General features: G+C 52.4%; 1 protein-coding gene across 6 annotated transcripts in view; it reads right to left on the reverse strand.

The window, feature by feature from the left end:
* Window positions 1-1657: 1657 nt before the first annotated feature.
* Window positions 1658-24340, reverse strand: part of LOC133281060 (opioid-binding protein/cell adhesion molecule homolog) — a 332189-nt gene continuing 309506 nt past the window's right edge. For all 6 annotated transcript variants that reach the window (XM_061476212.1, XM_061476211.1, XM_061476213.1 and 3 more), the window contains 6 exons: window positions 19545-19777; window positions 7976-8101; window positions 7260-7394; window positions 7062-7182; window positions 6630-6781; window positions 1658-3240 (listed from right to left, as the gene is read on the reverse strand). In XM_061476212.1, coding sequence (XP_061332196.1) covers window positions 3140-3240; window positions 6630-6781; window positions 7062-7182; window positions 7260-7394; window positions 7976-8101; window positions 19545-19777 — 868 coding nt within the window. In that variant the 3' untranslated portion in view covers window positions 1658-3139. The remainder of the gene's footprint in view (window positions 3241-6629; window positions 6782-7061; window positions 7183-7259; window positions 7395-7975; window positions 8102-19544; window positions 19778-24340) is intronic.

Raw genomic sequence — 24340 nt, forward strand, 5'->3', positions numbered from 1 at the left:
GTGAGCCATAAGAGCAAAGCTGGTCTTTACCCTGCAGGGTCTCCATCAACAGGTACGTGTGGGCCCCAGGGGAGACACATGGGATGAGGGACACTTGAACAGCCCCTGGTTGGGATGGGGGAGGTCAAAGCATCCATCATGGTGTTTATGGGGTCCATGAAGCAAAGCCCCGAAGGTACAAAGTTGGTCAAACTTTATTGATACACTGCACAATCACAACCATCTCTTATTCTTGCCGAATTAGAAAAGGTTACAACTACAATGTAACATGCACAAATCTCAGGTAGTAGAGCCACCCTTGGAATACAATGACGGAAACTCAAGACTGGCCATCACGGCCATCAGCCGGAGAGACCCGGGAGCCACGTTCCCCCCATCCCGGGTGCCCGGCCACCCCCCGAGCGTCCCAACGGGGAGAGCCGGCCTCCAAGAGCCAACACGTTCCTCACAATGGCACGTTACATGGCACGGGAATGTCAACCACCATCCAAGGCAGAGGATGGGGGAGCCCCAACCCAGGGAGGAGGAGGAGGAGGAGGACTGGGCATGGGGTGGCCCCGGCGCCAGGTCCGCTGGCATCAGCGTGCATCGTGGTGTCTCGTCGTCACCTCCAATATGCCACTGCCCTTGTGCATCTGGGGCTATGTCAGCGTTTACTGTGGGGACAGGGACATATGGGGCTGGTCGGGAAGGGGCACGGAGAGGTGGTGAGGGGCCGTCACAGGGTGGTGTGGACTGGTGGAGGTGCTGGGGCAAGGTATCTCCTGCGCCCAAGGGGATTTTTGGAGCTGGCACATGAGAAGGATGTGCTTGTCGCCGTGCTGGCTGAAGATGGTGCCACCCAGGGCCATGTGCTAGGACCCAGCTCACTGCTGGAGAAGAGGAGCAGGACCACAGGGACTGCAGGACATGGACTCTCCAGGTCAGCCCTGTGCTGGATCCTCATCCATCAGGTAAGCCAGCGCATCGGGCAGCGTTGGTTTTAGCAGTCAGCCATGGTACATGTTGAACATCCAGGGTGTGGAGGCAGGACCATCCACTGAGATGTTGTAGTTGTTGCTTTCTTTTTGTGTAGGTCCTGTGCTTGTGGGGCTGCATAACGGATGGAGAGGTGGCCCATGGTGGCTTCTGGCTAGAGGGTGTAGCCCTCAATGACATGGTTTAGTGGTGGTCTTGGCAGTCCTGGGGTAATGGTTGGACTTGATGATCTTAAAGGTCTTTTCCAACCTGGTTGATTCTATCGTCTTGTGCGTTGAGGACCATCAGCCCCAGCTTTCTCCAGTAGGATGGCAGAGCAAGGAGGTTGTGGTAGCAGCAAAGTTTGCATGGGAAAGGCAGCGTGTGCATGGTCATTGCTCTTAAGCCATGTCACTTATGGAAGGAGAAGGAAGGGACAAGGTATGGGGAGGCATAGGGCAGGACTTGGATGCTTTGTGTGCTTGCTCGCTGTGTTGTTATAGAGCTGAAGCTCTGTGTCCAGGCATAGGGTCTGGCATTGTAGGTGACTGTGCAGAGGCAGGACAGGAGGGTCTATCCCTGGTGCATTCCCAGGTGGACACAGGGCATTGGGAAGGCTCAGGGCTGCCACCACATACAGGACTGTGGTGCAGGATGCTGTTGGGGCTGTGATTCAGTAGCGAGGGAGGTTATGGGGCCATCATCACGGGTAGCGGGGAGAAAGCAGAGGGTAGAGTCTGGTTGCATCCATTTTGGTGTCCAAGGCATGTAGCAGCAGCAGGGATTGGCAAGTAGCAAGCTCAGGGCGTGAGAGCTGTCCTTGTCCCTGCAGCAAGTGATGGAGCCAGAGCCTCCTCCATAGGGTCAAGTGCATTAGATGGACTTTCTTCAGGCAGGGGCACGTGGTATGTGTGAGAAAAGGCAGAATGTGGATGTTACAGCTCAGAGTGTGCACCCATGTGTTTTCCACCCCTCAAAGAGCAGAGATACTTGGCCAAATGGTAGGAGAGGCCACCATGGGAGAACAGGGAGGTGAAGAGTGGTCGCATCCCCTCTGGGTGCCAGTGTCAGGACCTGGTGTTTTGCTGTGTCATTTAGTGCCTCTGCCCAATGTGGTGGTGTTGTGCTTTTGATGGGCAGGTTGGAAAGTGCTTGGGAAAACACGCCTGGAGGAACCTCCCCAACTGCTTGAAAGGAGGTTTTAGTGAAGTGGGGATTTGTCTCTTCTCCCAAGGAACAAGGGATAGGACAAGAGGAAACGGCCTCAAGAGGTTTAGATGGAGCTGAGGAACAATTCCTTCCCCAAAGGGTGCTCAGGCATTGGAACAGGCTGCCCAGGGCAGGGCTGGAGTCACCATCCCTGGAAGTGTTTCCAAACCATGTAGCCGAGGCCCTCAGTGCCATGGGTTAGTGGTGGCCTTGGCAGTGCTGGGAAAAAGGTTGGACTTAATGATCTCAAAGGTCTTTCCCAACCTGGTTGATTCCATGGTTCTAAGTGCTGGCAGCACATGAGGACGAGAGCCATGGGGCAGGCCCTGACATTGGGAGGGCAGCAGAGGAGTGGACAGGGGTCTGGAGCAAAGAGGGGTGGCAGCCTGGCTGCCCGATCTGGTGAGCAGGAGGTCCCCAGGAGGGCTGGTGGCAGTCCTCAGGGCTCACATCCCTGGGTGACCAGGCTCCCGCCCTCAGGAATGCGATGGTGCTTTGGGTAAGGAAGATGGTAGCTGGGAGAAGGGCTAATGTGAGGGGTTTGACCCTGGTTGTGTGGGCTGAGCCCCTTGGAAGGGGCCACTGAGGGCGCTTAGGGAGGAGCTTTGGCAGCGAGAAGTGACATTCAGGACCAAGAGGGCTGAAGGCAGAGCCATGGGGCTTCAGCCCTTGGGGTCTTTTCGGGCATAGGTGGCTTAGTGAAACAACGAGATGGATATCCCTGGCGACAGCTCCGTGCCTGTGGGGAGCCCCGTCTGTGCCGGACCACGTCCCTGGGGTGACATCGGTGGGTGACAGTCTGGTGGCACGTGGTGGGGTCTGTACAGCATAACCGGCGGCGAGAAGGGCACCGAGACGGGCCCATCCCCGGCTGCTCAGCGCCCATCCTCTGGCGCATCGCCCGCCCCATGGAGAGGAGTCCCCGGGTGCCGTGGGGGGCAGCGGGGGCCTCCCGGGACCCTCCGCTCCCTTATCAAAAGTCGAGGAGGAGACGAGCGAGGAGGGTGGCCCAAAGGCAGAGCCCGGCGCCCGCCCGGGACGCCGCGTTGCCGCCGTCGTGCACCGCTCCGGGGCCTGTGCAGGGGAGAGAAGAAGACAAAGGCGAGCATTAAGGGCAGTGCAGGTGACCATGAGTGACCCACCTCATCAGTGTCCTTCATATCCCACACCCCATGCGCTGGGTGTTCCTGGAGTGTTGCATTCCTCCCTCTTAGGGAGGTTAGTTTATGCATTGTTCGGCGAGCGTTGCTGGTGGTGGTGTTGGGGAGGTAGGCAAAGAGCTTGAGGGATGTTTAGAGGAGGCGTTGTCTTTGTTGGAGGAGGAGGAGGAGGAAGGTGCTTGGTGAGGCCCCATAGGCATGAGAAGGTGGCAGAGGACATCGGTTATTTGGAGTGTGGCTGTGCAGGCAAGTCTTTAGCCGGGAGCACAAGGGTGAGGAAAGAAGTGTGCTGTTGTCTCTTGGTTTGAGTGCTCTTGGCCATTCTGGACTTGAGTCTTGGGGTGGGTAGGATGGACCCCCTGTGGCTGGGGATGTTAAGGGGTTCACAGGCTATATTTGGAGGTCTTTTGGTCCTGGACAGCAGTTAGTTGGTGAGGTGTAACACTTGCAAGCTGTTTGCCATGGGTTAAGCTTTGACGTGGAATGGGAAGGGACAATATTTGAGTTAGCCTCGTGGAGACCAGTTGGCGTTGCCAGGGCAATCACAGGGGGTTGATGTGGGGTTTCTTCCTATCAGACACATGTCTAGGACAACATCGTAGTTTAACCCCAGCAGAAGCCAGGACAGATAGTGGTGGCAGCAGTGAGGAAGAGGAGCAGTCAGATGCCATTTCAGAGGTGCTTGGAAGTGGGACAACTCATTCTCAGCACTAAAGGCATCAGCCTTTGGTGCTGAGCATGAGTTGGAGATGGCATTGGCCAGACATGTGGACTGTCAGGTGCATGGCGATGTTCTGATGTCATGGTGTGAAGGGGTTCTTAGGAAGCAGGCAAGGAGGAAGAGGAGGACAAAGATGATGCAGCCATTGAGGTCTGTGTGTGGACTGGAGGTCTGTTGAATCTCATAGGATGAAGGCTCTTATTTGGGAAGGATTTGGGTAGGTGGGTGCATGTGGGTGCCAGTTGGGAAGAGCCAGGGAAGCAAAGGCCTGGAGAAGAGACCAGGCACAGGTCTGCCCATGCTCCACATGGCATGGAGAGGCAGGAGGAGATGATGAAGGACAAATATAAGGTTGGAACATGGCCGTGGTGTCATGCCACCAAGCCAAGGAGTGTGGTGAGGAAGCTTGGTAGACAGATAGAGTAGAGGCAGCCTGGCCCACGTGGACAGAAATGGATGGACAGCCAGAGAAGGAGGTTCCAGATCCAGAACATCAGGAAGTATGAGGAAATCCAGTGAAGACCAAGCAAAATAAAAGGTGACATCCTAGCAGGAGTCACTATGAATCCTCTGGCTGGGATGTAGGCACTGGTGAGTTGTTGTAGAGGGAGTTAGGAGGACTATCTGGATAGGTAGGACTTTTTCTTTTAGGACATCTCAGCTATCACCTGCGAGCAGCTCTCAATCCACAGCACAGAACCACATCTTTGTGGTGGAGACAACGAGGGAGGACGTAATGATGGAGGAGACCATGCAACCATCAGGACTGGACGAAGCAGATGGGGCTGGTGGTGGGTAGGAAAGGTGGCCAACAACCAACACATGAAGAGATAATGGTGGCAGTGGGTGCTCTTCTTTGCAGGTAACAGGTCGGGCACCCCGGGATGGTCGGCGACGAGAGCTGCGTTTCCAGAAGGGACACAACATTTGGGATGGACTCTGGACAGGTATAAGAACCCCCTCTCTCCCCCTAGCCCCTTCCTTCCAGAGGGGAAGGAAGGGGTTGGGGGGACGGAAAGGGTTAGGGGAGGGGATGGAGGGCTTGGGGTGGTAGGGAGGGGCTTAGAGCCATTAACTAACTCCTTCCTTCCCCATATCCCTTGGGCGTTAGCTTTTCCTACACCTACCCTTCCTATAATAAGAAGTCCCCTCTGGGATGGGATTATGGTGCCTGGTGCCAGTTGACATAGTGCAGGGGTGTCCCTCTGCTCCCCCTCCCTTCCCTTCTTATAAGAGGTCCCATGTGGGATGGGATTATTTATGGTGCCTGGTGCCAATTGACAGAGTGCAGGGTGGGGGGATCCCTCTGCTCCCTATCCCCCCACCCCATTTCCCCTGCCTCTATTCACAACCCACTACACTGATGTCACCAGTCTAATAAAGCTGTGCTAACCCCGAGTCAGCTGCATGAGCACACCCAGAGTGCCACCTGTGCTACCTCAAGTGCCACCTATACTACCAAACCTCCACTACCCTATGTGCCACTTACAACACCCAACCTAATACCTAGACTATTCCAAGTGCCACCAGCACTACCCAACCTAATGTACCCAGCCTAACACCTACACTACTTAAAGTGCCACATACTCTACTCAACCTAACACCTACGGTTCCCCAGCTGCCACCTATGCTACCCAACCTAACGCTCACACTACCTAAAGAAGTGCCACACAAACACGTATGGTTCCCAAAGTGCCACCTATGCTACCCAGCCTAACAACTATGGCTCCCAAAGTGCCACCTGCAGTATCCAACCTCACACCTATGATATCCAACCTAAAATTGCCAAGTATGCTACCCAGCCTAACACCTACACTACATAAAGTGCCACATACTCTACCCAGCCTAACACCTATGGTTTTGAAAGTGCCACCCACACTACCCAACCTAACACCTACAGTACCCAAAGTGCCACCCAGATACCCAGCCTAACACTTATGGTTCCTGAAGTGCCACCTATGCTACCCAAACTAACACCTGTGCTACCCAAAGTGCCAATCTAACACTACCCAAAGTGACCCCTAAATCCCAACCTAACACTGATGTTGTACAACCTAACAATTACGCTTCCCAACCTGATACCTATGCTAGCCAAAGTGCCACCTATACTACCTCAAGTGCCACCTATGATACCCAGCTTGACACCTACACTTCCCAATCTGCCACTACCTGTGCCCCTTAACAACTGCCTGCATCCTTGCCAAGGGGACAACCTGCAAATACCCTTCACTGTGTCCCCAGAGTGTGCCCTTACCTGTTGGGGCCTTCTCCTCGTGCCTGCGTTCCAATGATGTCCTGTCTCTCCACCCTAAAAACTCACCATGACCACCACCAAGCACTGCTAAGCAGTGCCCTCCTGCATGAGCCAGTGCAGGTCTCCTCACCATCCTCTGATGTATCCTTGCACTCAGAGCTGATGCCATTTGGCACCTCGATGGGATGGCATTGTTTCATAAAACCCACTCCCTTTCATCGCCGGCCACACATCCTCCTCCTCTTCATCCTCCTTCTTCCTCCTCCTCTTCTCCTTCTTCCTCCTCCTCCTCCTTACACCTTGCTGCAAACAAAACCAGGGTACCTACCATACAGGATGATGCTGGCATTGGTGTTGCCCAGCTTGTTCGTGGCCACACACGTGTAGTTGCCATAGTCCTTCTCTGAGACATTGAAGAAGGTCAGCGTGGACAGGCGGCCCTTGCTCTCGATCCGCACACCCTCCAGTCCATTGGCTAACCTGCAGGGTTCAAAGCCACACTGATGATACTTCGAGTGCAACACGCCATGCTTCTTGCCCTTCCCACCAGCTAAATCCCACACATTCCCCCTCCAGACTTCCCTCATCCCACCAAGACAAGCCCTGACAAGCTCTCCATCCCCTAACCCGTCTCCCTGCATAAGCTACGCGTCCCACATCAACCCTATCAGCCACCACCGTTGTCTCTGGAAGAAACAACCCACTTAGACCCAGCACAATGTGTTGAACCCACTCTGCCTCCATACACCTTAGCTCTCACCTAGTGTCCTCCTTGAACCACTGAAACTCTGCCACGGGGACAGCCGAGGCCTCGCACTGCAGGATGCCCTTCTGGCCCACCGAGGCGCCCGTGTTCTTGGCATTGGAGATGAACGGTGGGTCTGTGGAGATCCCATGCCATGTCACCCTGTGCCACGATCCCACCACCCACCACCGTTCCCCCGGCCCTTGCACTCACAGTTGACGGTGACTTTAACTTTCCGCACATCGGGAACAGCCACGTCATTGACGGCGCTGCATTCATACTCCCCGGACTGCTCCCGAGTGATGCCCGTGATCTCCAGGTACTCATCCTCGCTGACAAAACCCTGCCCTGGGAGATGGGCCAAACAGATCACACTGTCACCAGTGCTGGGATCTCACCCATAGACCTGCCCTCTTCTGACAGCCCCCATTCTGGTCTCTCATCCACCCAGGAAGGTTGGGACATCTTCAACCCATACCTAGGCACAGCATCTCTACCCTCTGCAACAGAAATCTTTGCACTGCCTTTAGCCACCTCTACGGGGACATAAAACCATAGAATCACAGACTGGTTTGGGTTGGAAAGGACCTTCAGATCATCCAGTTCCAACCCTCTGCAATGGGCAGGGACACCATCCACTAGAACATGTCACCCAAGGCTTTGTCCAACCTGGCCTTGAACACTGCCAGGGATGGAGCATTCAGCAATTCTTTGGGCACCCTGTTCCAGGGCCTCACCACCCTTACAGGGAAGAACTTCTTCCTTATATCTAACCTGAACTTCCCCTGTTTCAGTTTGAACCCATCACCCCTTGTTCTATCACTACAGTCCCTGATGAAGAGTCCTTTGGCATCCCTGTAATCCCCATCTCTCCCACGTGAGATCCTTCCTCAGAACCCTCATCCACTGAGCCCTGAGCATGGTCTCACCTTTCCCGGAGAGGTGTCTCCACGTGACGGTGGGCTCTGGTCTCCCAAAAGCCAGGCACATGAGGGTGACGCTGCTGCCCTCATTAACAGTGATGTCTGATGAGATGTTCACAATCTGGGGGGGAACTGCAAGACACAAGCAGGAGCAAACCTGCTGTCAAACACACCAGCGAGACCTACCCCCATCACCAGTTGGCTGCATCCACCCCATTGCCCTGTCCAGTCACCAACCCAGTGTATCAGACGAGTCCAGCACGGAGGGGTCCCCAGTGCCCAGTGGGGACCAGATACACTGGTTTTCCCCCCAGACACACACATCCAAGAGCCCAATATCCAGCTCTTCTTACATCCTGCAACCAGCCTCATCTTTTAGCATGTTTATTAAAGAAAGCTGTTTAAATTACTGAGCGTCTGCTCCCTTCAATACCATCCATGGTGATTTATAGGACTCTATCCCCAGATACTCCATCTAATAAATAACTTGGCAATCTGCACATCCATAAATAACCCAGGCCCTGGCAAAAAGCAATTAAAGCCCATTCCCTGACGCCGCTTCCCAGCTCTCCGGGCAGTCAGACACAGCTCCCTTGGAGTGACTGAGCCCTGACACTGCTTCTGCAACACCAGGAATACTGTCCCAGTCCCATTCCTAAAGCATACAAGGTAAGCAGACCCGAGGTCACACAGCATCACATACCTGACCCTTGAAACAAGGGTGCTCCCACTGGGAAGAGTCAGAAATCTATCACAGCCGATACAGACACTGCCTGGAAAGGGACATCAGGGGTGCCCTGTTGCTGTTTTAATCCAGCCAACAACTAAGTACAATGCAGAAATTCACTCATCCCTCTTTTTCCCCCTTTCCAAGTCGGATGGGGAGGAGAATCATAGGAGTGTAATACCCACAAGTTGAGATAAGAAGAGTGTTTATAACACCAGTACAATCATAGAATCACAGGGTCAACCAGGTTGGAAAAGACCTTAAGACCAAGTCTACTGCTACTAACCCAGGTCACTGAGGGCCTTGTCTACACGGTGTGTGAACACTTGCAGGGACGGTGACTGCAGCCCTGCTCTGGGCAGCCTGTTCCAATGCCTGAGCACCTTTTGGGGCAGGAATTGTTCCTCAGCTCCATCTAAACCTGCCCTGGTGCAGCTTGAGGCCGTTTCCTCTTGTACCATCCCTTGTTCCTTGGGAGCAGAGCCCAGCCCCTCCTGGCTCCATCCTCCTGTCAGGCAGTTGTAGGGAGCGATCAGGTCCTGAGCCTTCTTTCCTTAGCCGTTCCCCATCACACTTGTGCTCCATTGCCCTTCTCTGGCCCCACGCCAGCACCTCAATGCCTCCCTTGCAGTGAGGGGCCCAGAACTTAACAGTCTAAAATATAAAATAGACAATGTATATAAAATACATTATAATGTATTCTATAATAATAATGATAAGGGAAGTAAGCATGGGGACAGAATATAAAGCTAAAAGGGGATAATGCTCCCTCCCAGCTTCTTGTGCCTCTCCTCACTGGAGGAGCCTGAGAAGTCCTCAGATCAGGGTAAGTACTACTTACTTAGCAACAACTAAAACTTCACTGTGTCATCAGCATCATTCTCAGACTAAATCCAAAGCACAGCACTGTACCAGCTACTGCGAAGCAACTTAACTCTATCCCAACCTTAACCAGAACACCCTATGTTTGCTTTCCCAACCACCTCCCTCAGTGGGACAAGCCACAGACCAGTCTCTGCAGCTAGATGTGCCCTGCAAGGCAGTGAATTGCCCAACACCTTGACACATGAATACAGAAGTACACGGTCTGTTATAGCAAGGAAGATTGTTTAAGTAAGTCCTTCATGGGGGGGAAGCAGCAATCTGGAAATGAAAAGTGTGCACTGCTGGAAAATGTAGTTAACGCTCAGAGTGGTGCCAGTTGACTCCGATGAGCTCTGATGGCCCTTCCTCGCTGGGACTAGGAGATGACGTTATCCCCTATTACCAGCCTCCCTGCACCTCGCTCTATCAGTAACAGCACCTCAGCGGGTACCAGGAACATCTAAAACCAGCCACGTCATCCCATAAAAGCCCTCCCACCACTGGGCCCTTGTCACTCACTCACAAGCCTGCAAACCAGCACTCCTCACAAGCAGTGCTAGACCTAAAGGACAGCATCTGGTGGGAGCCCAGGATGTCTACCCCTGATCCACAAGTCAGCCTGGCTGTCTTATGTGTGCTATTACTTACAGAAGCTCTAGAGCAGGATGAGGGTGATGCAGGACCAGCAAAATCACAGCTATCGCACTCCCCCTAGGTACCCCTGTGGGGTGACACCCTGCTCTACACTCCACGCTACCTGAAAGGCTGTGCCAGCCATGGATGACGGAGAATAAAACCCCAAACACAGCACAGACATTATCTTCTTCTCACATCCTTACTAGATACACGTGCTCCCTGCCAGAGGAAGGCAGGTGGCTCAGGACAACTAAAACCAACTCGAAAACTCGAGGTGCTGCATGCTCAGAACGCAGCCAGGACTGTCCCACTCTAGGCTGTCCCCCAGGACCATCACCGTCTGTCTTCCAGCAATACAGCCTTAGGACAGGGCTACTCTCCCAGGCTGAAAAAGGGGTCACACATGCGGGGGGTGGGGGGTGTAAGCTGGAGCTTCCCAGCCCTCTCCCAGCTCACAGTCAGCATCCCTTTCCCATTCCCTAACTCCTAAACCACACGTACAAAGTGACATGCAGAAACAAGCGTTCTGGACACAGATGCGAACCTCTGCTCCTCCCAGGCACAGAAATACTTCTGCTCCTGAGCAGGAAAATACCACTATCAATACACTCATCAGCCCTAGCCCCCTTCCCTTAGCAAAGGATGCTGACACAGTGGGCAGATGAGGCTTGATACCCTGCCACGACAGCGATCGTTGCCTATGAGGTTACCAGGACTTGGAGAAGAACATCTAAAGACCTTGATTACATTTCTATAGATCCTACCAGCCAAGCTGTTGAGGACAATGGCATCTCAAGGGCACATTGGCTTTGCCTTTAAGCAGGTTTAATCCCATGGGATGAGCGGATGGGAGCCAGGCAAATGCAAGGACACGAGTGCTGGCAGGAGGGACAGATCCAGCACCAAACATGACTCTGCAGCTAAAACCAACCTGCTGTGCCCCATAAACACCATGAGGTGGGTGCAGCCAAAGCACGCACAGATCTGCCCTGACAAGCACATCCTGCCATCCTGCTGTGCCTTGAGATGGGGTCCGGTTGGGATCGGGGTTGGGTGCCAGTCCTAATGCTCTCCTGGCCACCAAAGGCCACAAACAGCCCTACTAATATCTCACAGCCCACCAGCACCATTATGGATGCTGTTCCTATCATTTCCCTACTGACAGCATGCTTTCCTTGGATTCACTTTGTTTCTTTACATTTACTTGCCCTGCATCCCCTACAGAGCAGATACCCGTGACTTAAGACAGTAACCCATAGATTCATAGGATCAACCAGGTTGGAACAGACCTTTAAGATCATCAACTCAAACCATTCTCAACACTGCCAAAGTCACCACTAACCCATGGCACTGAGGGCCTCGTCTACATGGTTTGGGAGCACTCCCAGGGTCGGTGACTGCAGCCCTGCCCTGGGCAGCCTGTTCCAATGCCTGAGCACCCTTTGGGGAAGGAATTGTTCCTCAGCTCCATCTCAACCCCTCCTCGTGCAGTTTGAGGCTGTTTCCTCTTGTCTTGTTACTCTCCACACTACATATATGAGACACAAACATACCAAGAACCAGCGGAACATGCTAACAAGCAGCCAGAGAAGATATTAGCAAGGTCCCTATCCCCCCTTATTCATACTCCTGCCTTCCTTGTAAAAGACTGCGACTAGAAGCAAACTGAATACAGATTAAATCCCAAGGAATCGGGGAGCAGCCCACAGAGGATTTCCTTGACCCTGCATGGTATTAATCACAAGTAACTTAATGCATAATGTTTGCTGGGCCAAAAAGAATGCATTTGTGCTGTAATTTCTTGTTTGCTTGGAAAGCCGGCGAGAGAAATGGAATGTGAAAGCGATGCCACTAAATTCAATAACAATAAGCCTGTGATTTATCTCCTTCCTTTACCGCGCCAAACCTGAACCGCTTGCTGCGGTTCGCTCTCCATCGGAGCCCCTTGCCTCCTAAACCAGGGGCTGCAAATAGCCAAGTCACCCTTGTGACATCCCCCAAACCAGCCAGTCCATGCTCTTCCTGCGGGCACAAGCTCTGCATGTGCTCCACAGCCTCCCCATATGGGGACAAAAGCAACCAGGGAGCTTGGGCCTCGTGTGCTTCTAGCAGACACCCCGGTGCGTGCTTAGGGACAGCCACCACCACCCCAGCCGAGAGCACAGGTCCAGCCCGTGTCACTGGCAATCCCTTTTCCCTGCTAAACCACATGGGAAGAGCCAGCACGGCAGGCATCACTGCGTGACCACTGATTACATGTGATGCTGATGCACACAACCACATGCGAGCTGAGTCATCTCCCAGCTGCTCCTTACATCGATCCCGACTGGAGCCACTCACCGCAGCCCTGGACTATATTTAGCCACCAGATCATTCCTGATGGACGCCTCAGAGTGCAGAGCCTGGCTGAGCACTGCAGCTGACACACGCAACCTGTGTTCCTCCTTCCGCATCCTTGGCTCCTAGGCCATTAAATGAGACTTCTTCCTACACCTTTAGTAGGGTGAGATGACACATGGCTACCTACAGGCTCTACATAATACCAGACGACAACCAATCACCCACCTCTACCCAAGGAACAGGTCCCCACAGAGACCTGGTCTGCCTACAGAAGGGGACGTCCCAGTGGAAAGGTGATAGCCTCCACAGACATCATGGTGCCTCCAGATCTGCATGAGCCTACCTGGTGTAAGAGGGATGGAGCTGTCATTGCACAAGGAGTCACTAGCTACAGAAACCAGCACAAAGGTGCCAATGATGCTGCAAGCTCCTGTTTGGGGCTGATGCCCTTAAAGAAGAAATGCAGGCATGCAAAGTGCCCCCACATCCCACCTAGGGGGCAAGGAGGCAACATGAGGAACTTGAACAAAATACTGCATCTCAGCAGCAAAGATGATCATCTCCCATCAAACCTGTTCCTATGACAGCCCAATCTGAGAGGCTCATCCAAAGCTGAGTGTTTCAGGATAATGGATTAGGTGCCTCATTCAACAGAATGACTTACTTGAAATGTCCCAGGCAAGCAAGCTATGTGCCACACATTGCCTCACACACAGTTTGGGTGCTTCGTTTGCAAGGGAAGAGCTTACAAACACAACCAACCAGGATGGAAGAGACCTTCAAGATCATTGATTCCAACCATTCCAGCACTGCCAAGGCTACCACTAACCCATGGCACTGAGGGCCTTGTCTACACAGTGTGTGGACACGTGCAGGGACGGTGACTCCAGCCCTGCCCTGGGCAGCCTGTTCCAATGCCTGAGCACCCTCTGGGGCAGGAATTGTTCCTCAGCTCCATCTAAACCTGCCCTGGAGCAGCTTGAGGCCATTTCCTCTTGTCCCATCCCTTGTTCCTTGGGAGCAGAGTCCAGACCCCTCCTGGCTCCATCCTCCTGCCAGGCAGTTGTAGGCAGCGATCAGGTCCCCCCATGAGCCTTCTCTTCTCCACACTAAAAGATCCTCCCTTCCCCTTCTCTAGGCCATTCCCTTTTCACAGCCTTCCCCCAGCAAAACCCACTTTTTGTGTTCCTTTGATGGGACAGGATCATCACACACAGATTTCAGACACATCCTCTCTGCTGTGCAGACAAGATTTGCCAGCCTGGCTGCTATTTCCTCAGCAACCACGTCTCTCCCACACTGGAATTCAACATAAAGGCATCTAAAAGCCAGGGGGGAATGCAAAATCCATCCACATCAGGGACTAAACACAAGCCATCACAAGAATGAAACATGGGCATTGACTACCCTATCTTAGGTCATCTCCCAACTCCTTGCCATGCACTCTTGTGCTCCAGGTTTTTACATGGAGCCAGGGAAATCCATCAACCCAAACTCCCAATGTTCTACCCGCTGTGTAACAACCCCCTGGGATCTTTATGAACAATTAGGAAGCCAGAGCGCAACAGAATGGGGAAACAACATCTCCAGTTCTCTCCCCCTCTTCCCCATGTTCCCTTTTGGCAGTAACTCATCAGCCACCACCCCACTGTTGTTCCAGCAGCTCCCAATCCCATGGCATGTCCCACCGGATCCTTTTCCCTGACTTTCAGAAGCCAAGGACTCGCTGGGTGTTCCCCATCCCATCCCATCCCATCCCTCCTCCATAGCCCCATCTGGATTTCAGGTCCATGTCCTCTTTAAGGTTGCTCCCACCTAGGCAGGACATGCTGTTTCCTTTCCATTGCTTCCCGCTCCCTGTGCCCTCACTCCTTCATTACTCTTTCATTTATCCCCTTTTGATGCTCAGTGTTTTCCTGCATGTGCACATTTGCTTCTCTCTTCCTTTTGTTCTATGTCTCTCTGAGTTTCTCTATTCATCCTCTTTGGCTTTATTCCCCCTCCAGTTCCTTCTCCCTTCAATCTTTGCTATTCCTTCCAGATATTCTCTAGTCTTCCTTCAGCTATAAATTCACTGCTGCACCTTCCTTATTTGCCTGCCTTTGCCTTCTGGCCCATCCTCTCCTGCTTCAATGAGGGAAGAATGGTGTCATATGGATCTGGTTGCTCTTTTGGACCCTTTTCCCATCCTAAGACAGGACACTGCTTATCACAAGGATTCCTTTCCATCTGTGCTAGGTGATACTTGTGGCCATCAGCCACCCCCTTTGGCAGCACAAGCATCACTCTCCAAACCCTGCCATGCTCTTCAGGGAGACTTGGAAGCCATAGTGGGGCTCCCTTCCACTGAGCCCATCACCTCTGGGATTCCTCACCAAACAGCCACAACCTCAACCTGTACCACCCTGGTTCAGGTCCAGCACTACCACTTATATCCTTCCATACTCCCGAGCATCCTGTTCTTACCCTTTTAGGCTCACAATAGCCAAACAGAGTGGGATGCTGAAGAAATGCATCCAGACCTCCAGGTAAGCCTCTAGCACTGCCTCCTTTCTCCTGCTCTCACAAGATACCATCAGCTCCAGGGTGGAAGGAAGCTCTGCTTCTGGTCCTGCAAACACATGCAAGGGCCTGAATGCCACATCCGACTCTGCTTCCATCTCGGGAGGAAATGCATTTCCCCGTGAGCTGCTGGTGTGATGACACCTTGCATGGCACCACTGCATGGTCCAGGGATGTGATGCCCACTCAGATGTCCCCAGAGAAGGACATAAAACGTGACTATAAACACTACAGACATGCCAAGGAAGACGCCTTTCCAGCCTAAGTAGCTTCAAATCACTTGGCTAGACCCAGAGGCAAAGGAATACATACATGCCCAAACATCACTGGCCACTTTGCCACCCCACTGAGGACAACTTCCATTGCCAAGAGGGGACAAATCTCACATCTTTGTCACCCTGACTGAAGATCTCAGCCACCTTTCAGTAATATCTGTGCATTTGTTCCAAAATGCCAAGAGGACCTGCTCTGAGCCCTAAGCCTTTGGAGACCTCGGTGCAAGGAGCGGCATTCCTCCTGAGACACCCTCTTGCTGCAGCCAGCAGGATGGAGGGCGGTTGCTTCCCCATCCATACCGCATCCTGCCAGCCCAGCACACGACATAAAGCAACCTGAATCTACCAACAGCATCACATTGACTGCCCGTCCTCTCTATCATACTTAGATATGGTCATCTTAGACTGTTATCTCTTGCCCTCTGTGATAGAGACTTCTTAGGTAGATCAAAAACCCCACACCAGTTGATAAGGGCTTAAGTATCCAATGAGGAGGGAGCTAAGCCCGTTCTGGAGGTCCCTACCTAGCAAGCATTCCCTTCTCTCCCCTTTTCCTTTCTCCAGGCTATTTTTGTACTCCACACACCCCCTCCTCACACCAAGTCTTAAACACCAAGCAGTTAAAATATGTTTTCTAATAAACACTTCCTATGCTTACAGCCTATTACTGGCTCTTTCCTACAACCTAAGGCAGCTGAGCCTCTCCCTGCGTTTCCTCAGCTCACCACACACCCATCAGCCTCCTGGTAAGGTTTTAATAAGTGTCACTGCCTCAGCTCTTGCCTGGATACCAAAGGCAGCGGGATAAAAGTGAGCTTAACTGGAGCCATCCTGAAATCTGCGGTGCCAAGGGGAGCCCAGAGCTCAGTCTACATCAGAGAAGAGCTCAGTGGGGCCATCAAGGGGTGGGGGATTTGCCCTGTCAGAGACCTGAGGAGCTGGTTGTTATCAGAAGGCAGAAAGAAAGATTCAGTTTGCTTTGGAGACACTTGGTGAGGAGCTACAGGTGGATCAGTGATGCTTTGAGAAGTGACGGATGCAACAAGTGACACGAGGCAGCCCTAGGGAGCATCCTTAGGTGCACTTGGAAAGCCATCCACATGACCACAACTTCCCTACTGAAAACAAAGGCCACGGTCCATTGAAACCCATCCTGGCTCTCAGCATGAGGAAAGCAGCAAATACTGGGATGGGAAAATGAATTGCACCGACCAGCAGCTCCCAGTAACAATGCTGACAGCCAGGAGGGGTTTTAAAGAGGAATCTATGGTGAGTAGGATTAAGGCCACACAAAGGAGGCTTCACTACGTAAAGCAGCAGCAGAGGACATCTGAGGGATACCAAAGACCACTGTCAGGTAGGGATGGACTGTTACAGTGTTCAGCACAGAAAGCTCCATCACCCAGGGAGCTGTGTGGATCCCAAAGCAAAGCTATGCTATGCCATGCCACTTCAGCACATACTCTCTCCTCCCTACAGTGTCTACTACAAGGAGGACATTGACTACAAAAGCCACAGCTTTAACCAAAACATCCTCCCTGAAGTCCACTTTTCAGGCTGAAATACACCCCAAGTCCTTAAATAGTGCACACCAAGGAGGCATGGGTGTATCCTGCCTGTGGTCTACAGTGCCCCATCCCTGGCAGTGTTCAAGGCCAGGTTGGACACAGGGGCTTGGAGTCAAGCTGCTCTAGTCTAGGTGAACCCTGGATGTTGGAACTAGATGAGCTTTAAGGTCTCTTCCAACACAAACCAGTCTGGGATTCTATGATGCTTCTATGATCTTCTACTTACATGAGATTCAATGCCAGTTCTCTCTGTATGCCTAACTCCCCCAAACACACTGGCAAGCCACAAACATCACGTGTGTTCCTAAAAGCTTCCATCCCATCATCACGAGGTGGCCCCCGAGAAAAAGGAGGAAAAGGGAGACAAAACAAACCCCTTTGGCTTCCGGCCACCTACACTCTTATAAACCCTTGTTAACAGCTGTTGCTATGATCCAATCCAAGAGGTGTATTAATAGCAACACTAAGAGACACGTTTACTGTTGACTGCAGCTCCGTGGCAGATTTATCACCGGGTTGCTGGGCGGGGGGGAGGCAGAAACACCATTAAAACCCAACTGAACACAAAGAGCCAATAGTCCATCCAGCCAACTTCAGAGTTTTGCACAACACGAATAGAAATGAACTGCCCTGAACACGGTTGCTGACTGGTCAGAAGGCATGTTTTATTCATCAAGGAACTGCATTGGGGCTGGAGCAGGGACAGAGAAGGGAAGGATTTGCTGCTTGGGCCACCACCACCATCTACAGGACAGCAAGGTGGTACCTACAGATGGACTTTCACAGCAGCCCCACTTCAGTAAACCCTGTGGCTTGATCTTAATGCATCAAAAGAGAAATAGAGAAGCTTCTCAGCACAGAGCACTTGACCTGTACCTGCATCACCACAGAACCCCAGCTCCTCTCTGCAACACAGCTGAGAACCACAGTCATTGCTGCACAGAAGCTGTTCAATAAGATGTGCCACATGCCCACAGCAGGGAAGAACCTTTCCAGGAACAGCCAGGACTGTCTCAGCTCCAGACAGATGCTCTGGATGCAAAGCATCCCTCGCCTTCACTCATCCAAGCCTGGGAAGTGCCTGCATGGCAAGCCCTGCTCTGAAAATGGGACAAGGGGAGCGGGAGCTGCCAGTTCACCTGATTCCATGAGGTGCAAAGCACTCGGATACTTCCCTGTGTTGACAGGACGGATTAGCGCGCTTAGAGAGCAGACAGGATAAACAGATTAAACTTCACAGACACTGCTCACATGCAGCTCAAAAAGGAGGAAAAGGCCCAGTGAAAGGGGATGCTCCCAGCAGAGCTGAGCTCTGCTCTTAGAATCATACAATCCCAGCCTGGTTTGGGTTGGAAAGGGCCTTAAAGCTCATCTGGTTCCACAGGCAGGGACCCCTTCCACTAGCGTAGCTTGCTCCAAGCCCCTGTATCCGACCTGGCCTTGAACACAGCTTCTCTGGGCACCCTGTGCCAGCGCCTCAGCACCCTCACAGGGAAGAGCTTCTGCCTTATCTCCATCCTGAACTTCCCCTGTTTCAGTTTGAACCCATCACCCCTTGTCCTATCGCTACAGTCCCTGATGCAGACTTCTTCCCAAAGCAAATGTTCCCTCTCTCAGGGCTCTCCAACACATTCCTGCTGAGACCAAGCAGGAAAATCCCTTGGCTGGGTGGCCTAAATCAAACCCTGCCTCTTCCAAATGAGAAGGATATATAAATACATACATATGCGAGGAGGGGGGGAAGCTTCTCAGAGACATGTCGAGGCTGAGAAATGTTTCAGATTTGCTCATTGCTAAATCAATACCCATCAGCTGTTTGAAATTAAAGGCAAGATTAGGTCCTGGTTTTATACACGCTTTATTGTATTCCGAGAGCTTTCTACTCAGCCAGATAAATCTTCTTTAAGAGGATTAGGAAACTTTCATTATCTTTATCTAACCTGAACTAACACTAACTCTGAAAAATTAATCTAGAGGCCGGACAAAAGCCGGGAGCTGATGTAAAGCCACAAGGATACAGAGTGGAATCCACCACAGTACTACAGGGCTGCTGGTACCCAGATTCTGCCCAGCAGAGAAACTCTGCTTTGCAACCCAACAGGACCTGCTACACCAACCTCCAAAGCCCTTTGCAAAAGCCCTTTATGGCCGTGCAATGACTTTGAGCCTCTCATGCAAACTGTTCCCTCTCCCAAACTCACAGAGCCTCACGCTTTGTTTTCTGCCCTCCTAAAGCATCTTCATATGCATGCCCAGGAGCCTTGCTGACTGCTTCCCAAGCAACATGGTCCCAAGCAATGGAGGTGGGTCAAATTCCCAGCAGGACACACCAGACCCTATTTCAGTCCTTAGGTGAGCTCTGCTATACATGATGTCCATACAACACAGCGAGGCTGAGATGACACAAGTCATCATCCAGTCCTGGCATGGCCGGCACTGGTCCACATCCATTCCCACACCACTTGATCCCTGAAGCAATGGATGTTGGTCTGATTCCTACACCTCCATCACCAAGATGGCACTTCCAAACCCTTCCCAAGTCCATACAGCTTCCCATATCCAACAGTCAATGCAGCAACAGCATGAGTCACGTAAATACCTACCTTGCACAATGAGATGGACGCGTGAAGTCTTGGGGTGATTGTCTGTCTGCACGGAGCAGGTGTAGGGACCTTCGTCATAGACATCCACATTGTGTATCTTGATGCTGTACTGGGTCTTGGTGTTGGAGAGGATGACCACACGGTTGTCTATAGACCACTTGTCATTGCCGGCGTACAGGATGGTGCTGCGGTTCAACCACGCTACCCGTGTGACCCGGTCATCAACAGTACATCTGCAAAGGAAGAGACAAGATGGTCACAAACCTGGAGGAGATCACACAATGAGCGCCCCCATTCCCAAAAAGCAGACACGAGCACAACAGGAGCTCCCTATCATGGGCAGACATGGAGATGGCACACGCCGTGGCCATGCGACCCTGTCCCCATGTCCCACGTCATCACAGAAATGACAGGTCCACCAAAAAAACCATAGTTTTCTTTCATACAGAGCTGGAGAACCAGAGCCAAAAATCCTTTTTGCTTGATCTCCACATGCTACACAGACTTTCCATACCCATACAGTCCCAGAATCATTAGGGTTGGAAGGGACCTCTGGAGATCATCCAGTCCAGTCCCCTGTCACCCAGAGCAGGTTACACAGGAATGTGTCCATGGTGGGTTTGGATGTCTCCAGGTTAGGAAACTCCACAACCTCCCTGGGGAGCCTGTTCCCATGCTCTGCCACTCTAAATCTGCCCTTCTCTAGACTAACCAGGCCCAGCTCCTACAGTCTCTCCTCCAGACCCCTAAGCATCCTTGTGGCCTCACTGGACCCTCTCCGGTAGCTTTCTTACACTGAGAAGCCCCAAACTGGACACAGCACTCCAGGTGTGGCCTCAATAAGCTTTAGTAGAGGGGGAGGATCTCATCTCAGCCATGTCCACCTCCCCTCCTCAATCTACCCTTGCTCCATACCAAGACATCCAGATGAAGCTGTCAATGTGCTGACAGTTCAGCCTGTCAGCGTGGCCCTTGAGCCACCCCCAGGGTGACAGATACACCTGCTGCCGGGGCACAGGGGCCATAGTACACACAGGAAGAGGGGAAGAAGAGAAACAGCTGGAGCCAGTGCACAGGGAAGAGAAGAGAACATTTGGACAAGCAGCTGTAAATCCTGCAAGTGCCTTGAAAACACAACGCGGTTGTTGCTGCGATTTATTTCCTGCCTGTCTCCCACCCTCCCTGCTCTGAGACGCGGCAGCTCCGGCCCGTGGTGCTGACTTATGCTTGGCAAAGAACAGAGGGAAGGGAAGGGGGAAAAGGGAATTAAAATGTTCCTGCAGAACACTGCTTTTTCATTTCGTCTGATAGATTTTTCTCCATCTTGTTACTTGTGGCCTCTCTGCTGCTGCCACAGCAGCAAAACCACCAAGGATTTGGTTAAATGAAGAGCCCAGCACCTCTCAGGAGCTTCATCTTTCCCAACCAAGGACCACAGAAAGGAAACTTTCCCCTAGCAAACCATGAAAATCAGGCTTGATGTGAGCTTGTGCCAGCAGCTTTGTGCAGCCAAGACGCTAGGAAAAGGCACCTCCAGTCAATCAAAACCTCACAACAAGTCCCTTTCCACATGCCTGTAAATTCAGAGATGGGCTGGTGGGTTGTCCCTGTCCCCATCCCCACCACAGCACCTCTCCTGCAGGGGTTTCAGGGTGTTATATGCGTCCCTTGCTGGGATGGCAAAGCGTCACCTCGATCGATAGTATAAATCGGGTGGAGGGAAGGGGTGACACTTGGCATGTTTCAGGGTCCCTCCGGGCGCTGGCTTTGGAGCCACGAGCCATATATCCTCCTGCAAAGGAATAATGCTCCCCTTGCTGGAGCTGTACGTCTCCTCCAGCTGCATCACGTAGGGATGGTGGGAAAGATGGATTGCTCTCCACACCTGGAATGCCAGGAGCCTGCCCAGACCGCAGACGTGCCCCTGTTTCTGCAGCGATGCTGGCTCTGCTCTGCCGGAGCAAGCAGCATCCTTGTCTGGAAGCGGAGCCCTCCCTTTGTTCAAATTAACTGGGGGAGAGCTAAGCAGAGCCAAGTTAAGTTCGGCCCTGGGGGATTCCAGTCTAGTGGACTATTACTGCTGTCTCACTTCATTATAATGAATAATAAAGAGATACTTACACACGGCTTCTGTAAATTATTCATCATGTGCACTGAAAAATCAGGGCAGCAATATGTAGAACAGGCAACTTGCATGTCTGTGCTCACATAAATAGCCAGGCTACAGCCCTGCGAGGGGCTCTTGGGTTCCCTCATTAGGGGTGAAGCACATTGACAAGGGTTTAGAGTGAGAGGGATGAGGAGCTCGTGCCGTAACCAAACACATCCCTATGTCAACACATTTTGGGTGAGCTTCCCAGGGAAATGTGGGTGCTCGGGGACCCCTGAGGACTGGAGTCACTCATTTTGCATTCATAGCTCCCATTTTCAGCTCAGATCCCAAGTGCATGGGGGTGCCCATAACATGGGAGGACACACACAAGGAAGGGCAGGGACAGCATCACCCACCCTTACCCATAGCTCCCAGGGACTGGTACCAGCCTCAAAACCACTCGGAGTAAATGGGTAGGAGCAAATGGAGACTCCTACAGATTCATGCCAAGAGCAAGGACGTGAAGGCTCCTTCTCCCCATCCCTCAATTGCACTCTTCAATTGCTGCCACCCAATAACTAACGTGGGACTGAATCCCTCTGGCTCTGCTTGCTGAGCATCCTGCTCCTCTCCACCACAGCTTGGGTTATGCCCTGCAGCTGCAGGTGGTGAGGAACGAGACAACCCACCCTGCTTCTCAACCAGCCCTCCTCTGCCTCCTTGCAAGTTATCAGAACAGAGCCATCATCCATCAGCTGGCACAGAAAGGATTCAAAGGCAAATACACAACACCCAGAGGTGAGCAACACCCCTCTACCTTCTTTACCTAGCTTGGAGAATGATCTCCATTAGCTGCTAAGCTCCCTCACCTGCCGAGCCGTCTTAGCTACCTCTTTCCAATTGACCAGGATTATGATAATGTCTCCAGTAAGCAAACAGGTAAAGAGACTTCTGCAAAGTGTTTAGATAAAGCAGACAGGCTCTGACAAAGCTGGAGAATAAAGCGGGCCAGGAGGTTTTCCCTTGAAGGGATCTAATTAAGAACAAAGACAAACCCCCATTAACAGTCTCCTTAAGGCGCCACATCCATCTCCAGAAGAAACCCTGCCTCATGAGTCCAAAAAGGGACCAAAGACAATAAAGTGCCTGTCAGATGGGAGGGAAATAAACCTATCCTGGATCTGCAGTTCACCTGGAGAAAAACCATCAGCAAGGCAGGGGGAAGATTTTGGGACTGATATTGTCAGCCCAAACCCCGACACCCACCTTACACTAATTCTCTTCTACAGGTCTTTTTCATGTGATACCACCTAACACATCTGCTCCTCCATCTCTACCACACTCAGACCCTCTCTGCCCTTTCCCTTCCAAATACCTCCACAGCGTACTCAGTTTGAGATCATAGAATCCCAGACTGATCTGGGTTGGAAGGGACCTTAAAGCTCATCCAGTTCCAACCCCTGCCATGGACAGGGACCCCTGCCACTAGAGCAGCTTGCTCCAAGCCCCTGTGTCCAACCTGGCCTTGAACACTGCCAGGGATGGGGCAGCCACAGCTTCTCTGGGCACCCTGTGCCAGCGCCTCAGCACCCTCACAGGGAAGAGCTTCTGCCTAAGATGCTCTGACCTTGAGCAGAGACTTTTCACCACGTGCAGCCCTTTGGCTGCCTCCCACCATGACCTCTCTCTGCTACAGCAGCTTGTTGGGGTGCCTCAGATGCTGGCGATGCACACAGTGATACATGTGGCCTCCCGGAGATGCCACATCCCAAGACCCATCTTGATCCCCTCCCTCAGGGGGGCCAAGAGCTGCTGGAGTGATGAGGGCGATGAACCCGAACACAGCAGAACAAGAAGATGCACGAGGGAGGGAGCCGGGGGCCACCGGCGCAGCACCGCTTCCCCTCTAATTGCCCCAATTCCTCATCCTTAAATGCTAATTGTGAAGTTTGCCAAGGAATTCTTTCACTTAGTGTCAACAATACAAATAACTCCACTGACGCGCTCTTTGTGTTCGGCGCCACAAAGCGATCGGCTCCCTCCTCCTGGATCTATTAGGAGAGACCCCCGTGTCGTTCCCGCAGCGGGGTCCTGCCTGGCCCCATCAATGACACTGACAGCACTTCTCCTATGTGTTGGATGTGCCACCTTCATTCGCTGTTTTTCCCTGTCCCCGTCACAGACCTTTCTATCGCTGCTGCTTCAGCCGAGTTATGAGGGCAAAGCCTGGGGCTGCCCTCACCATCTGCCCCATGGTGAAGGAAATACAGCGTCCAACGTCAGCACAAGTTTTCCGGCACTAGTTTGGAAGGATAAATGGTGGGTGAAGAGTTGGAGGCATAAAGCAAGTCTTGCAACCCCCTCTCTGCAAGATATCCCAGAGGATGGAATGCTGGTGACCCCAAAATGTCAATGCATAACCCAAGCAGTCCAGGAGACCACTTCTTACCCCAAGCGTGGAGACTTCAGGGTGATGTTCGTGTTTGGATCAACCCCAAACCCTCCCCCTTCCTTATGCAAACCACAACGTTCTACTTGTAAATACTTCTACGGCCCTTCAGCCCCAAACTGCTTTTCTGTCCTGGAGGCAACGCTTCCTGTCAACATGACAAATGGAGATGCCAAAACCAGTCCCAAACTGGCTGGATGACCCACTTTTCAGTGGCTAAATTAGCTCACCCGCATCGGGAGCAAAGCCCCACAG

This window comes from Pezoporus flaviventris, unplaced genomic scaffold, assembly GCF_033815535.1.
Source record: "Pezoporus flaviventris isolate CSIRO_AGI_PZ_B2104156 unplaced genomic scaffold, CSIRO_AGI_Pfla_v1 ptg000093l, whole genome shotgun sequence".
NCBI classification, from domain to species: Eukaryota; Metazoa; Chordata; class Aves; order Psittaciformes; family Psittacidae; genus Pezoporus; species Pezoporus flaviventris.